General features: G+C 42.5%; 1 protein-coding gene across 6 annotated transcripts in view; it reads right to left on the bottom strand.

The window, feature by feature from the left end:
* PATJ (PATJ crumbs cell polarity complex component) overlaps window positions 1–18,431 on the bottom strand; it is a 1,366,227-nt gene that overhangs the window by 427,604 nt on the left and 920,192 nt on the right. For all 6 annotated transcript variants that reach the window (XM_086953328.1, XM_086953320.1, XM_086953345.1 and 3 more), the window contains one exon: window positions 5,391–5,482. In XM_086953328.1, coding sequence (XP_086809454.1) covers window positions 5,391–5,482 — 92 coding nt within the window. The remainder of the gene's footprint in view (window positions 1–5,390; window positions 5,483–18,431) is intronic.

Genomic DNA, 18,431 nt, shown 5'->3' with positions numbered 1-18,431 from the left:
CCCTAAATTCCTACCTAAAGTAGTCTCTCCATTTCACTGTAACCAGTCAGTTGAGCTCCCAGTCTTCTTTCCTCAACCAGAGTCCGTAGCAAAGCGGGCTCTTCAAACACTTGACATTAAAAGAGCTATTCTTTACTACATTGACAGAACACAAAGTTTCTGAAAAACTAAACACATTTTTGTAGCTTTCTCACCACCACATAAGGGCAATCCTATGTCAAAATCTGGAATTGCCAGGTGGATTGTTAAAACCATTCAAGTATACTATAAAAAAGCAGAGCGTACAATATCAATTCACCCTAAAGCGCATTCCACACGCAAAATAGGGGCATCTATGGCATTCTTGGGAAATATCCCCATGGATGACATTTGTAAAGCAGCAACATGGTCTACACCACACACATTCACTAAACATTACTATGCTACAGTATACAAATCTACAACTCTACATGCCAAGAACAGATGTATACTGGTAAGTAGCATTTTCTTTTCCTATCTTGTTCCCAGGGTCAGTCATGTTTATAAGATGTTATAAGCAAACTGCCCACTCTGGCCTACAGGAACAGATAACATCCTTGTCCAACACAGGGTGATTTTTACATTCTGTGTTTGAAAATTCCACTTTTAGAAAGTAGGTATTTTCTTGCCTAACCATCCAGTGTGCCTCTGCTAGGTTTGTGTATTGCATGTCTGGCTTGTGAGTGACAGGGGATGAAGGAGGGCAGTGGCTCCGGCACTCTGATGAGTCAGGGCTGGGCTGAATGGACCTGTGTTGAATTTAGAGTAGGGGGAGGAGATTTCATTTCACCTGACTGGGCTAGGTCTGCTTTCAACTATGCTGTCTCCACCTCCTGCCAGGAAGCTGTACGAGGACAGAACTGGTTTTGGCTGGGTACAGACCCTCTCTGCCTACAGAGAATAAAGGATTTGTGTGTATAAAAAGTGGGACCCAGACCCCAGAACTTTAGATCACTTCTGGGACATCAAGAGGAACCTCTGCTATGGAGAAGAGTCAGAGAAGCTGAGGAAGAATACTGCTCCTGTTCTGTTTACTGTCTGGGGTTGGCCTGCAGTGGCTGCTTCCTTCCAAGGAATGGAGAAAAAGGACTTGTCACCTGCTGGAAGAAAAGATCACCAAGGGCTTGAAACTGAGCTTGCCTCCTGTTCTGAAGTCTCAGGGTCACAAAGAATTCACCACCAGCACCCCTGAATTTTCTTGCTGGGAATTCTAACCTACAAAGAGGTGCCTGCTGCTGGTTAGGACCTCTAGAGACTGTTGCTGGGAGCTGGAAGATCGATGCAACGAGGAAGAAGCATGTTGCATTCACACCTGTTTCCGACGCATCCCCAAGCCACGGAGAAGAAGCGTGCCAAATCCGCATCTGGTTCCGATGCATCGCCGAGCCACGGAGAAGAAGAATGCTGCATCAACACACCCGGTCCCGATGGATCAGCGAGAAAATCATAGCAGCACCTGCTGTGCGGCTGCAAAAGTTCATGCATTTTCCCGGATCTTCGCATCGCATCGAGCCGCCATTTTGACGCATCGCACCAGATCGTAGCAACGCATCGAGTCACCATCTTGTTGCATCATAAAAGGAATGCAGTATGAACAGACAAATCCCCTCCTCTCTGGTAAGGAACCAACGCATCGTCTCACCTACCCTTCGGTAAGGAACAGACGCATCGCCTCCCCTGAAGCAAGGAACTAGCGCATCACCTTCCCTGCGACCCATTTATTTGTTTTGCGTGACACAACTAAGGTACTTTGTGGGAAAAGTGTTGCATTTACAACTTGCATTGAACTGAACTATTTCTACCATTTAAGAGCCTTATTTTTGATACTGTATTGTGGATTTTTGTCGTTTGGTCTTGTTTTGGTTTAGATAAAGATTACTTATTTTTCTAAACTCTTGTGGTGTCCATTTGTAGAATTTTCACTGTGTTACTGTATGTGTTCACAAATGCTTTACACACTGCCTCTGAGATAAGCCTGTCTGCTCGTGCCAAGCTACCAAGGGGGTGTGAGCGGGGGCTATTTTAGGACTGTGTATCCCCCTTATCCTGACTAGAAGCAAGGGTCCCTATTTGGACAAAGGTACCTACCTCAGCCAACTAGAGACCCCCATTTCTAACAGAACCCAAAATGGGGTCCCTGCACTGACCACACCAGCCGGTAAAAATACCAATTATACGGTAAAACGAGGGGACCGCCTAACAGGCAAGCAGCATCGTTTGAGAATGATGACCTATCAAAAACAATGGGATGTAGCCTTCTACGACCATTCTTCTATTCTCGAGTGCTCTCAGGAGCGTGACGCGCAGTAGCCTCGCACGCACCCTCCTGCATGTGAGATCCGTCGAGGGGGTCAAAGGCAGAGTTCTGCAGCACCCAACTGCGTCGGCGTGAACATCCGGCTGCTCAATCGGCGTCCCAGAGGTGTTCGCGGTGAAGTTGGATCGCCACCTCCTCAATCGAAGTCCCTGCCACAATGGTCTCCATGGGACCCGAGATCAACGGTAGGCGAAGGATAGGCCTGTCCCACCGGAAATCTGCCTCTTCGTCTCACTGTGCTGGCCTCTCCTGTGAGCGCTGATCCCAAGGGAGATGCATGGGGACGTCTGGAGCTGCGGCTCAGTCGGCAAAGCATCTGGATTTCAGTTTATCGATGCGATGGGTGCATCAGGTTCACAATTTCTTTTCCTCCTTCCCGACTTCGCCCGTGAATGATAACCCTAAGGGAGAGGTCCGGAGGTGTCCAGTGCTGCATCCAAATGCGTGAAAGCCCTCAGTATCCTGTCAGCGACACAGTGGGAATGTGAGTATCCTGATTTTTCCACTGTTGTTGCCTCAGATAGAATCAATGCTCCTAGGTGTTGATGCGGCTGGGGCTCACGAAGCTCCTTGGTTGATGTGTCTAGATGTAGGTGGGGCTATTAGGGATATTTAGTCAATTGCGATCCCTAGCCAGCGTAACTCCCTTTGCGAGCTCCTCACCAGTCGGCCATCTTGCAAACAAAAATGATCATCCCTTATTTGAGATTTCGTAAAGTAACAATTTAGCGATAGCAGCGCCTGATTTTTGAGAGGATGAAGCCCGGACCTAGTCCATATAAGTATTTATTGATTTAAGGACCTTAAAAATAATTCCTTTCTGTATCCACGGCCACTGTAAAGCAAGATGCAGAGTAGGTAAGTATTGCTATCTGATTTTGAGGAGTCTGTAAAAGTAGATTAAATATGTATTTAGGACTAGGTAGAGGCTTTTGCAGTAGTATACACCATATAAAATCACTGTAGAAATCACTGCTTTCCAGCCTGCTAAAGTAAGAAGCAGAAAGATGGGTTTAAACGTGCGCACATTGAAGGAGCAGTCTGTCACTACCATAATGACAATGCTGCCCATGCTGAGATGGGAGTCTATTGTGACTCAGAGACTTTTAACAGGCTTATTAGGTAAGGTAAAGACTCACATGCACTTAACCAGAAGAGTGAAAAACCAATAAAAAAAGTATAACTTAAGGCAGTTGTTATCACTCCAGTTTTAACTTTAGGCAATCATTTAGTGTTGTTTGATTGACGGTCGGTCAATCTAAAGATTGAGTGTCATCTGCTTAAATGTAAAAGCAGACGCTGCTCTCATCCCTATAAACCCTACTTCTAATCCCTCCTTCGTACAATGTGGGAAATTACCAAATAGAAGGTTCAACTGAATTTCCTCTTTGATATGAGAGAGCACTTGTCTCACTGTGGGGCTAAAATGAATCTTTAACCAAACCAATGTGGTTGGTGGGATAAGGTATACAGCACACAACAAAGCTTAAGCAGATATCTTTCCTGCAAGCTCCTTTCACAAAGTAAAATCTTTGTAATTTCTCACCCGGTCATGAACAGCAACATGGTATTGAGAGATGGGCATTCGTAAACAAAGAAGGAGAGAAAGCTATTCATATCAATATGCAACCTTTTTCACTTTGTCCAGAAAGGAGTGAAGACAGAGAAAATAATTCTGTCTTCTGTCTTTTCTTTCCCTATCTATTTCACAGATATTTCCCCTATATATATAGAACACCATCCATGCATCTCACATGCTGCAGCGATATTGTGCCTTAGACATTTGTTAAAGATATTTGGTGGCAAACTGCATAGTGTTGTTGGTACTAGCTTTGGAAAACGTTGCCTTAAACCTTTAAACACTACTAAACGTTTCTCTGTTAATATTAATTGAAAGAATGTCGAATGCATTTGGGAAACTAATTCTACTCCTTGTACAGCTTTTTATTTCTCAGATTTCAATTAGAGCTTTATGCATTTTATTCTGCAAGTATTTATTATGTGTAGCTGTTCTATGTGTGCCCTGAAGCACTTATTGCTTGGGAATACATGTGTGGTTTATACAGGTATTTATGTTGACTCCTGTGCTTAATCCCTGCTTGATGTGTGTTAATCTAACCTCCCCTGCTGCTTGGCATTGATTAACATGAAGTGGAGCAGGGTCTATGCTACAATAGAGAAGACCATGAATAGTGTTTGCCTTTCAGGTTCTGGCCTTTGTCTCCATTGGCCCCTCACTGTGTCTAATTCTAATTACCCACCCATGCATCAGCACACTACAGACCATATATGTGTAGCTAGATCAGATGTGGAGTCCAAGTGAGTCCATCTTTAGCAAAAATACATGCAAATTAGGTAACAGAATGAAGGTCTGAATTGGCTACGAGTCTACTTCTTCTATGCATAGGTGACATAGGCCTTTGTGGGTTTATTTAAACAAATGTAGTAAAAGAGGGAAAGAGACAGTTGATGCAGTCAAGGGGTGAAGGCAATACCAGGCATTTGTCATCATTCCCATTTAGACCACAAAGCTCTAACAACTCAGTCAGAAACAAGGGAATTAAAGGTAAAATGATTATTTGGCTATACATTCAACATTTCACTATAACTTTAGGATATAATTTAAATATTTCAAATTTAAGAATTCTTGCCTTTTATGATTTTTCTATGAAAGATCCCTTTAAAAAAAAAATGCCCGTGTGCAGGTTTCTCCTTCACCAATGCCATGGAACATGTTAAAGTGATCCATAATGTACCGTTGGAACAACCAACGATGCCCTGTACTATCATGTGTGTTTCTAGAAGTGCTTAGTGTCATGGTTAAGCTAAAGAACAGTGTTATGCTATGTTTACCATGACCTAATGTAGCACCAATACTGCACTAACATTGTGTGTGAGAAAATAAATCTAACACCAAGGAGCGCATAGGTGATTTATATTTGCATTAGAGTAATGGTATTGTGCTTAACAGGTGACAAAACCGTTATTCTCACACAAAGGGTTGCATGTTTTTTTTTAACAGAGAGCAGATTCTCGCACTGTATTTAGCTCCTACCTTATGAAAACCAACTTGATCTTGGAGGGAGCGGTCTTGATTATAGCTGATGCATTTTGGTGACTTCTTCCAAACAATACCTGATTGTTTATCTGTAATCATACAATAATCTGGTAAGGCATTAACATTTTTACTCATACATTTTTCTAAACTGTATTCATATTTGCAATATACACTAAGCAAGCAGAGATAACATCAGTCACACTAGCAGTACTGCAGAATCCGAGTTTCTGGATAAAGGTTATGACAACTACAAAACATAATGGAGCAAAATATTGGTATACTGCCTTTAGCATGAACTCTGGACGGAATCTTCCAGTCATTGGTAACAGAGATGCAAAAGCATATCAGTCAATATTGCATAACACCCCCATCATCAGAGCCCATCAATGCACCTCACATCTACTAGTACATTTTACTGCAAGTGAAGGGCTGATACCCAGGATATTAACATTAACAGTTGGAGGGGAAATGCCGATTCTCATAGATTAATTGCATAGAGAATAGTGACTTTACTAAAGACAAGGAGGCTAGAATTATGCATTAGTTCTTTTATTTGCCACCCCTGTAGCACTTTACATATTTTAGAACAGACCCAAACAACAAACTCTACAATAGAACTCCAAAGTCCCATATGATTTTGACGTCCGCCATCTTCTTCCTCTTTTGTTTCTTCTTCTTTAAAATATAATAGCAATCCTCTTCTCTGTAAGGCTCCAAACCAAAACATAAAATCCATAAATAAATTCAGTTATCTGCAAATAAACAAGAATAGTAAAATACACATTTCCCAAAAAACGACTCCAATCTGTAAACATAAAACTCTAAAGTTATTCATAACATATCAATACAAAATAAACATTGCCTCCAAACCCTAAACAAAGGGAGGGGAACAAAGGGAGGGAAGGAGGGATAATACTAGCCTCCTTGTCTTTAATAAAATCACGATTCTCTATGCAATTAATCTATGAGAATCAGCATTTTATGGCAAGACAGGAGGCTATTATTATGCATGTTCAAAGCTTACCAAACCTTTATTTGCAACATGCTCAATTGGTTTAAAATGAAATTTCATAAAAACCTCTGCATTTGAACAATCTGCTGCCTTCAATATGTCATTTAGATTTCCACCACTCACAAATGCCCTAGTGGCCATTGCACTCCAAACAGAATGTGCTGAAAAACAACTTAAATTAATACCAGCTCCTTTCATAACTGCTTTAACCCATATAGCTATTGTAGCAGTAGAGAACGCCTTTAAAGGTTTTACATAAGAAATCAACAACTGCTGTACTCCATCCGCTCTAGACTCTGCTACACTACTCTCATACTCCTCAAGACATCTAACTATGCAACACTTTGGAAACTCATCCAACATAGGATAAAAAACTGAACTAGACATAGTCTTTGTTCTCCTCCAATTTTCAAACATAACACCCTGAGGTTGATAAAATCTACTAGTTACATATAAAGCTTCAACATCTGAAACTCTTAATTGAAACCAGACAAAGTGAGCACGCCATTTTCCAAGACAATTCTCTCAAACCCAAAAACCTATTTCCCGGCCATTTTTAAAATAACTTAAAAATTAAATTTACATCCCAACCTGAACCATATTTAGCTTTGGGAGGTCTCTTCAGTCTTATTCCCTTCATAATCCTGCAGACAACAGGACTACTTCCAATTGATGAATCTTGAATTAAAACATGTCCAGCTGAAATTGCTGAACGATAACAATTAATAGATCTGTAATACAAACCCTTCTCAAACAATTCTGCTAATAAATGTGCAACCTTCATCTCATCAGCCTCCAAGGGATCCAAGCCCCTTTCCATGGACCAACATGACCAAACTTTCCATGTCCCTCTATATCTCTTCCTCGTGCCTGGTGACCAAGATTCTTTGAGTAAATCTGAAGCTGTTCCCGAAATATCTGCAAATCTGTCAGATGCCCTGATATCTTCCAGACTAGAAGGTTGAGCGAATCCTCCTGAACCAAAGGATGTTCCTCTCCTTCTCGACCTGTTAACATTGTGAGCTAGTTTTAAAAAAGGGTCCTCAACAGCCATTTCCAGAACTGAAGGAAACCAAACCTGAGTTGTCCAAAAAGGAGTTACCACAACTATCTGAACAACCTGCTTCCTCACTTCTAACAACACTCTCTGAACCATAGAAAAAGGAGGAAAAGCATATCTCTTCTTCTCTTTCCAACTCTGAATGCATCCACAGCCTACGCCCCAGGATCCGGCCTCCAATTAAAATACTCCTTCAGTTGAAATGTTAGTCTTGACGCAACAGATCTACCTCTAGATGGCCAAACCGTGACTGAATCTCCTGAAAATGTCCCTGTTCAGCATCCTTTCGCTGAAGTCTATCAAATTCCTTGAATACCAATCCGCTACTAAATTTTCCTGACCTGGAAGATACTGTGCCTGAAGGGGTATTGTGTTCCATACAAAAATTCCATATTTCGTGAGTAACCTCTGTCAACCTCTTTGATCTGCTCCCTCCTAGCTTGTTTATATAAGTTACTGCAGTGATATTGTCCATCTTCAAAAGAACAGATTTGCCACTGAATAAATTCCTGAAACTTTGCAAGCCAAATTGACCTGCCCTAATTTCCAAATTGATATGCTCCTTCTTTTCCATTGAATTCCAAACACCACCCGTTTCTTGACTCATACAAGTAGCTCCCCAACCAAGATTACTTGCATCGGTCTCCATCACATAATCCGGCCTCAAATCAAAAATCGCCCGTGTGAGAAGTTGGCCTGGTATATGATGTCCACTATTCTAGTGGGCACCTTGCACCAGTCCAAACAACCCTTATGGTGATGGTTGTAAAGTCGACCTAATAGACCAGCTATCCTAGTGGTAGCATGGACAAAGCAGTCTTAGGCTAAAACTTCAGAGAGCATGTGAAGCCAGCTGTTTTACCAATAATAGTCCCTTGAATATCAAATGAAAGGACACCACACAAGGAATATATCAAACATATATGTATTTATTACTAACACAACCCCTCTGCACTCTTTATGAGATCAGAGTTCGAGATACAGCACAAGTTACTCAATAAGCATACTATAAGTTGCACAAATACAATTCTGCCATAGGGGCCTCACGAACCATATACTAAGTAAGTGGTATAAGAACCACTTCAGGAAAGGTGAGTAGGCCTAGGGCCTAGGAAATCGCTGAGGCTACACTGAACAACCAAAGGTTAGAAAGTAGGAGTCCCACAGGATGCGTGTGCAGTGTCTTAACACACACGCGAGTTACCATAGAGTTTCAATGGGAATGTAAAAGTCACAAAGTAATAGATTTCGGACACTTCCAGGTGGACTACGGGAAAACCCTGTTAAACTAGGACACTTGGATAGTTATTACCCATGGGAGCACCGGAGTACTCGAGTTACCTCACCCAGGGAAGCCGGGTGCATAGGTGTTCTTTCGTGTCGGGTTTCGTCGCTGAATCCTATGGAGAGCTGCAAGAAAGTGCTAAGCGACCAATAGGAAAGTGTCCGGGTGGATCCAAGGGTGGATCAGAGCAGTGAAGAACCTGAAAGCAGGGGGGACAGAATCTGGGTCACTAGCTAGTGACCAGGAAGGAACAAGGCGATGTCGAGATGCAATCAGGTGAAGAGGTGAAGCTTGTCTCTGCAGCCATGAGGACCAGGAGGCGTTGACGACGACCAGGAGCTGGAGTCGAGCTGTCCCACGACAGATCTAGCTGTTGGCGGTGTTGGTATCCGGATTGGACTCAACAACCCTTGGCAAATGCAATCCATGCAGGATGGGAAGATTAGCTTCAGTTCAGACCAGCAAGGTCTGGGGAGCTTCACCTTAGCAGGGATGCTGGAGCAAGCCTGAAGCAACCAGGCATATGGTGTAGTTTCAAAAAGAAGTCTTCCGAGGGGCCACTAGCCAACGGGCTAGCAACCGCGAAGACGCGTTGAGCTGAAATGCAGGCACAGGTCCCACGCGGCACTCGTGGAGTGTGGAGGGCTGTGCTTCGGTGCAAATGCTGCTCGGGTCTGGGGCTTCTCAAACCCCAATTCAAAACTTCGAAGGTACCTCAGGAGCTGAACAGGTAGCAAAAAGCAGGTAGTCCAGGATGTCCTGTCCCACGTCTCTCGTGTCCGCCACGGGTCGCAGCTTTGCTGTGGATGTGGGTCGGAGTCAGAGAAGTCTGAAAGTCCAGTTCCTGCGTCACTAAGTCTTCGGGTTCCGGCGGGAGCGTCGACAAAGCAAACTGGCAAGCTACTGATGGTGCCGGTTTGCACAGGGTGGTCACTCCTTGACCACAAGGGAGATGTCTTTAGTCTTCCAGTCGAAATGTAACGTCGAAGGTCCAAAAGTTCGTTTCAGAGCTTCTTTCCAGGATAATCTAATGTCTCTAGACACAGCTCCTAACTTTATACTAAACTAAGGGGCTGGATTACCTGCTAGGTCGCTCCTATGGGTGGAACCTGAGAAGGGGTGGTTACACCCCTTTCTCTTTGTCCAGTTTCGCGCCAGAGCTGGGGCTGGAGTGCCCCAGCAAATGGCTTGAACCGGGCTATGCAAGGAGCACCTTGTGTGCCCCAGGCAGTGTCTGGAAAAGCATCTTTCCATTGAACCCTCCCTGCCCCAATCCACAACAGGCTGTCTGGGGAGGTGCTCCTCGACAGGAAACCTACTGTCCAGGGCTTTCCTGCCAAAGTTTCGTCCAGCAGCAGGGGGTCAGACTTGTGTCTAGGGCAGCAGCATCCATTTTGTGATGCTGAGGCTCTGTTTAACTTTAACCGGGTAAAGCAGTCTTCTCTCTCTAGAAGGGTGGAATGCTACCCCCTCCGCCAGGACAGGCGGAGGGGGTAGCATTCCACATTTGACACCTTACACAACATGTTTTGATAAAGCCAAACCAAAGTTAGCATTAACCGCAAGGATTATAATGCACTTAAGAGTATATGGTATGGCTATATCATAGAACAGCTGTAAGGACATGGTTCCGAAAGCTGCAGACAGGCTCAGCTCATGCTAGAGCACCATCTCACATAAAACTAAGCACTCTGCCTTTAGGATTGTTAAGGCCTGCCATAGGAGTGACATAGGTATATATGTGTCTATATATAAGGGTAGATATAGGAATACTATATCTAAGCAAGGGGTGATTACACCACCTTGCCCAAGCTGAGTGTTCAGCCTGGGGTGTCAGTTTGGATGGCCAGCCAGGGGTGGCATAATACATGCTGCAGCCCCTGGTAGGCCTTGGATGCAACTATGCCCTGGGTACCTATGCTAAACTATACAGGAGCTCACAAAGGTGACCCAATACCCAATTAGGTATGTACCTAAAGTACATGGTATGAATTTAGAGAGAGAACAGCTGGGCTGGGGGTCTGATTAGCAGGCCCACAGCCACACTAAAGTCAAAAAACCAGAGTATCACAGCAAAAAGTGGGGGTGACCGTAGGAAGCAGACCCTACTCTCCTACAGCCCGACCATTCCAAGCAGTCAATTTTTCCAACAACCAATTCAATTCTATCTTCGCCTCCTCTGACATCCGTACTCGATCCCCGTACCATAGACCTTTTGCCAAACCGGAGGTCTTCAAACGTTGTAAAGCCCTGTAATGTTAAGGACCTGGAAACACAGCGAGAATTGACGATGATAAATGACCTATGACTCTTGCAATCTCTCTTAAACTCACCAAATTTCTTCACAATAAAGATTTCACTTCTTTCTGAATTTCTCATCTTTTTCTCAGGTAACAATAACATACATTTTACTGTATCTACAACAAAACCCAGAAACTCTATTGTCTGAGAAGGAATCATCACTGATTTCTCTACATTTATTATGAAACCTAACGACTGCAAGAGTTCTAGCACCATCTTCAATTAACTTATCAGTTCTGTCACATCCTGATTCATGATTAAAATATCGTCCAAGTATATAATCATCCGCACCCCCCTTTCTCTCAAAAATCCTACTACAGCTCTCATCACTTTCGTAAAACACCATGGTGCGGACGAGAGACAGAAAGGCAAACACACAAACTGGTAAATCCGTCCTTTCCACCTGAATTGGAGGTATTTCTGACTCTCGATTCCCATCGGAATTGAGAAATACGCATATTTGAGTTCCAACTTCACCATCCAATCTAGATCTTGTAACAAATCCCTTAAAAGATAGATTCCCTCCATTTTTAAATGTCTGTATACCACATAAAAATTAGAATCCCTCAAATTGATTACCGGCCTCCAACCTTTCTCCTTTTTTTCCACCAGAAACAAAGTACTTATGAAGCCTATTTCTTCCTCTCCTATTTCCACTATCTCCCCTTTCCTTAACATACTTTCTATTTCCTCTAATACTATTTTCTCTTGTTCTTTGCTGAAAACTAATTCTCTTGGCTCTCTTGACTGATATGGTTATTTTATGAATTCTACCTCAAACCCTGTAAATGTTCCCAAAACCCAATGATCCTTTGTTATCTCTTTCCATTTTTGTACAAAATGTCTCAATCTTCCTCCCACCTTTTCTAGGATAGAACCAGTACAAATCTTCATATTCAAACTTACCTGCTCCTTGACTTGAGGACTGACCTCTTCCTCTAGAACCTCTTGTACGATAACCTCTTCCTCTTGGAGGATAGAAGCTGTACTGACCGTGCAATCCTCTTCCTCCTCTTGAATAACTGTATTGGGACCTATATTAGCTCCGGCCGGAAGGTTGTCCTCTCCTTCCAGCCCTCCCATAAAAACTATTTGAAGCACCTCCAAAAAAAAAACGTTTCTCATATTATTCTGGACTCTGTCCAGAGACGTAAACGTATTTACATATTTGCCTAGTTCTTTTACAGCTCTGTCTCCAAACAATAATCCATTTGGATTTTCACATGTATCTTTTTTTTCAAAATCACCTAATTTAGGACTGATTTTGAACAACACAGCCTTTTTCCTTTCTTCAATCAAACCCGCATTCGCGTTTCCAAGAAAACAAATCGCCCTTTGGCAACAACCTCTTAACAAAACTATATCTAAGTCCTTTCCTTTGAGATATGCCTCTTCCACCAAATCAAACATCCTAGCGAGAGGACTTAAAGTATCCAAAATGTTATTTTCACACTGTTTTAAGGCCTTTTCCAGACCCTTTCTAGGGCCTCTCCCCACCTTAAATCTATAAGTTATAATTTCTGGGTCTAAATTTAGTGTTAAGGCATCTTTTTCACCAATCACCGGGCGAGAACATTCTGCCCTCAAAATGATCCTCTCGCTTCTTTCTAAAGGCCTTCTTATCCAATATTGTATATACTCTGAAACATGTTTCATCTGCCACCATTCTGATCCCCTTGGATGTCTAACATCCTTTGGATCAAACAACTTTTTTCCAAAAGGATCAATAACCTTTTTATCACTTCTTTTACTTGATGATTCACTCCCAAAATCATCAACATCATCGTTGTAATCTAAATCCAAAACATATTAATCAATGTCACTCTTGTGAAATCCTGCTCATCTCTTAAGTTGCTCTGAACATTCCTACTTTGAGCCTCTTAGGACTCCACTTCCTCCTGCACCGTCATCAATGTGCCTTCTATTTTCCTTACATTTTCCTCTCACATCCTGTACATTACCTTCTTCATCCATTGAATAAAATTCCTTCTCATCATTCAAATGAGGCCCCTTAACAACAGTCAATGCTGCTCCTACTGCTTCCTTCACTAACTTCCTTATTTCATCAGTCAATTAACTCCCAGAATCACCTGTAGAATCCCCCCCTGACATTCTCCTTATATTTTTTCACCTAATATAAATTTATATTACAGCACCAGAGCAGCTTACTAAATCTTGAACCTCCGTTAAACAACAGTTATTCATTGCTAGGCAACTTTCCTGTTACTTGTTAACCTTCTACAACTACCCCCATTGGCTTTAGAAAATAACCTATTCGCCTCAAACCTTCCGATTCTTATCTATTCACTTCTCACTTATTTCTATTTTTAAAAGTTTACTTTATTTCCACAAATAAACCTCCTTAAGTTATATTTTCCGATTCACTTTTGCCTCTTAATATGCTACAGCATCAAAAAAACCTCTCTTCCTCACGCTACAAATGCGATGAGCTACTCACCCGCGCATAAGCTCTGTACATTCATTACTAAATGTCACATTACAAATGCGTTGCGCTACTCTCCCACGCATGCGCATAAGCACGGAACATTCACCACAAAAAGTCCGCCATATGAAGAGCTTTTCACGCTCGCGCTCACAGCATAAACCACAATATAAGCTGTCCGACTCTGCTCTCTCGCGCTGCAAAGTATTCTCACCCTCGCGCAAGGAACGGTAGGCAATTCTTATTGATTTAACTTTTAAAGACAAACTTAATACCTTTTAAAAATTCAATTGCTCTTAAAGGCCCGTAAACAGATATTAAAACCTCATAATATAAAAACATCTAAACTAAAGTCTTAAATAGTTATTCCCTATGAAAACACTAAACTATCATTTAAAATAACACATTCAAACAGACTTAATGTCCATAAATTGGACATTTTAAACCTAAAACAATTAAAAATTCTCAATATATCAAACTTTCAATCATGTCTCTTTCACATAAAAAAAAATACTTATCTGCTCCAGAAGCAGCAAACAAAAGAGGAAGAAGATGGCGGACGTCAAGATCATATGGGACTTTGTAGTTCTATTTTAGAGTTTATTGTTTGGTTCTGTTCTAAATTCTTTAAAGTGCTGCAGAGGTGGCAAATAAAAGTACTAATGCATAATGATAGCCTCCTGTCTTGCCATAAAATCTGAGATCCAGTTCATCATTGAGGGCCGCTATATAAGCATACATTGTGAATGAGTTGGAATCAGGTAATGGGAACTTAATTATCCACGGTCTTTCTATTTATATTAATCCACTTTTTCCATACCTTTGAGCCAGAGAGTTTGTGGCTGTACCTGCAAAAAAGTCTTGAAAGATACTTAACACTATTCTACATTATTTTAAGGATCACATATACTTAGCTATTGAAAAAGTCAATGTTAGAGTATTTCTATAAGAGAATGTTACAGTGCACTTCAGTGTAGTACTCGATACACCAGTGCACTAGTTTACATTCATGCAAACCGGTAGGGCCCAAAGTAACCAATTCTATATACAAATAAAGTTCAGGAACTCAAGCGTTAATCAAACTTGTATTGTTCAGTTTAACTTATTCGTTAATTTTCTTATAGAAGTTCATCAATTCATAAAACACTTAATGCAATCACAGAAAACAGGTTTGGCAAGTTTCACAGAACAAAACTGCACTGTTTCAAAGCACCACCAAAACACATATACCATATATATGACAGTTATATTGAATTACTTGTCTTTTTTGTTTATGAAATTGGTTGCTATGGGGGGCCTCTCTCTGCATGAATTCATTAAAGGCATCCTGTTTTGTTGATCTTTAAGAGGTCCTTGTCACATTCTTACAACATGAGGTGACTTCAACCTTTGGACATGAAATTCTGACAAGTATAAACTCCTTCTCTCAGAAATAGTTGTTCTGTTACTGGTTCACACCTATATGACTGAGATAAACATTATATTTTCCTTTTTACCTCTTTAAGAAGAACACAAGATGCATAACTTGGCAGAAGCAATATGACTACTGCAAATGGCACATGACACACTAGATTTAATGGAAGGAAAGAACACCATTTTCTTTACGATCAGCAAAGAGAAAAATGCAGAGTTCATAACTATCAGAAATTGGATTATTAAGTTGGGAGTGGTGTACTATTATCTACTTAATAAACCCACTCTGTTTAGGTCTAAATACATTTTCTAGCCAATCTCTGTTCAACCCCTGGTAGCTATACGATATGTTCAAGCAGTACTAAGTAGTAAAGAACCAAACTCAACAAAATTCGAAAACCAATTTAGACAAATAGAAACAACCTTTATGAGCAAAAAGACATTAAAGATCCTCAAAATAAACCTACGAAAGATTGTAAAGAAAACAGTGCCATGAAAAAGTAAAGTAGGCAATCAAAAGTCACTGTTCGCAGAGCCTAGGCAGAATGTCAGGTCACACACATTAGAACAGAGGTCAGATAAACCAAGGGAGTCATTCTGGTCAAAACGTTTGTTTACCTTTTGACTACGTTTTTTTAATGCAAGTCAAAATCTTCCTTTGGGGCAAGGTCCAAGGAAGTCAGATACTTTGTTGCCAAGCTTACATTGAAGCCTTTGGTGCCAAACGCTCCATATGGGACAAATCTTGATTTTGTAGCCAGCATGGCCGCTTTTTGGGTAAGATAGATCTCCTCGCCCAGTCCAAACGTTTACTTTCAGTCTAAATCACTTTTTTGGAAATCAAAGTACTCCAAAGAGTAAGGCTGGAAGCCGTAGCGGGGTAGGGCTCCATGAGGTTGAATGTTTTTACTGACAGATCCTGCTGAACCAGGTTTCAGCACTGCCAAGCACTGCAAAACACTGAGTGTTATGAATCGTATTTTCCTGCCCACTTTGAGGGCAACCTCCCAGGGCACACTTCAGCAACTTATGGAAGTCCCATGGAGCTAGAAAAATATTGCTAAGTCCCAACTTTTCAAAAAGTCTGGGAAAGTCCCTCCTGGTAAACATTGCTTCAGACAGGTATTCTACAGGGTCCAGTCCTCAGTAATCAGGTGGACCCTCTTGGAAACAAGAGAAGAAATGAGTAACTTACCTGTAACTGCAGTTATCCAGTATTGGTGTCTTTCATATATTCACATGCCTGAATCATTTCCCGTCATCGGAATGGGAGTCCTCGGAATATAAACAAAGTAATGTCCTATAGACATATAGAGAAATAGGCCTAAAGGCCTCACATTAGTAACCTATCCCTGTCCTTTTGTAAAAAGGACCAAACTCTACAAAAGAGCCAATCAGCTGCCACCTCCCTCTAGAACCCTCCTGGAAGGAGCTTCAGTCCCTCAGATTTTCGTACGCACAAAGCTAAGTAGCTGTATCACTGAGAGAATTAGGTGAGCCCTTCCAGGGGAGGCGGGAGGGTTGCATGTGAATCTATGAAAGACACCAATACTGGATAACTGCAGTTACAGGTAAGTAACGCATTTCTTATCCAGTATTATGGGTGTCTTTCATAGATTCACATGCCTGAATCAGAGTAGCCAGCAATGCATAAAGCACATTTCGGATGGTACAGTATATGCAAGTCATTAGTTAAAAACATATCAAGCGACTAACAGGAGCATATAATTGCAAACAATAAATATCATCAAACTACACAACAGAGAAATGTGCGTATATGAAAAGGATGGAGGGAAGAAAGAAGGCTCACCTCTAGTGAAATAGATGACGAAGCACTGCTTGTCCCACTGCAGCATCCTTCATAAGCTCTGTGTCTAGGCAGTAAGGACTAGTGAAGGTATGTGGCGACTTCCATGTTATCGCTCTGCAAATGTCAATGACAGGCACACCTGCGAAAAGTGCCATGGATGTGGACATCGCCCTAGTAGAATGAGCTGGTACTTTAGAGTGCAGGAGATATCCTGCTTGTTCATGACAAAAAGAAATAGCTGCCGAGATCCAACGGGAAATGCTCTGTTTAGTGAGCGGAAGACCTTTCCTGGGCGTGCTGTAAGCCACAAATAGCTGATTTGACTTTCTGAAAGCCTTTGTCTTGTTGATATAGAATTTTAAGCACCGCTTGAGATACAATGAATGCAACGACCTTTCCGCTGCAGTACTGGGATTTGGAAAGAAGGAACGCAAAACCACACGCTCATTTAGATGGAAATCCAATGGGACTTTTGGAATAAACTTCGGATTTGTCCGCAAAATCACTCTGTCTTGTTTAAATTGCAGAAAAGGCTCTTGAACCGAGAAAGCTTGTAGCTCACTCACCCACCTCGCTGATGTGAGCGCAAGTAGGAGAGCTGTCTTCCAAGATAGATATTTCAGGTCAGCCCTGTGCACTGGTTGAAAGGGATGCTTCATGAGCGGATTAAGGACTGTATTAAGGTGCCAGGCAGGAGGCAACATTTTCACCGGAGGGAAAGTCCTGTATAATCCTTTTTTAAATTATTTGATCAGTCTGTGAGACCAAAGAGAAGGACCCGCTGAAGATCTCTTGTAACGGGATATTGCAGCCAAGTGGACTCTGAAGGAGGAGTGAGCAAGGCCTGACGTTGCCAAGTGGAGAAGATAAGGTAAAACTTGCTCCGGAGATGAAGAGAAAGGGTGTATCCCTCGATTTTTACACAAGACGCAAAACCTCTTCCATTTCAAAGAGTATGTTTTATTGGTGCTATCTGCTCGTGCTCGAGCTAGGATGGCTCTACAATCAGGTGGAATATTCAAATTCTGAAGCTCTCTGAACTCAGGAGCCAGGCGGCTAACCTGAGAGATGCCAGATGCCAGACCGCGCCCAACGCCAGAACCCTGGACCTCGCCGGACCCAAACCGACCAACTGAAATACGACAGCACCGCCCTCATCGCACTCAACACCGGACGACCGGCTGCCTGCTATCAATTCACCACTTGACGCACCCATGGACCCTTCACCTGTCAAGCCTGCTAATTCACCTGTCTCAGACCCCGCACTCCGCCTGCCAAAGCCAACAGCAACAACAACCACCACCTCAAGTGCATCCTCCTCAACACCCGCTCCGTCCACAAGCACGCCATCGAACTCTGGGACCCCCTCGACACAACAGCACCTGACGCCGCCTTCCTCACGGAAACCTGGATGAACGCCTCCTCAGCCCGACATCGCCATAGCCATCCCGAAGGACTACAAAATCACCCGAAAGGACCGCATCAACAAAACAGGAGGAGGGATCGCCATCATCTACAGGAACACCATCAGCGTCACGACCAACACCGAAGACACCATCTCCACCACCGAACATCTACACTTACAGATCCACACCGACCCCCAAACCACCCTCAGAGGAACGCTCATCTACAGACCCCCAGGCTCACGCACACAATTCAGCGAAACCATCACCGACCTCATCAGCCCGCACGCCCTAGCCTCACCAGAATACAT

This window comes from Lissotriton vulgaris, chromosome 1_1 (assembly GCF_964263255.1).
Source record: "Lissotriton vulgaris chromosome 1_1, aLisVul1.2, whole genome shotgun sequence".
Classification (NCBI taxonomy): Eukaryota; Metazoa; Chordata; class Amphibia; order Caudata; family Salamandridae; genus Lissotriton; species Lissotriton vulgaris.
The sequence above is the reverse complement of the archived record's forward strand: the minus strand, read 5'-3'. Positions and strand labels throughout refer to the sequence as shown.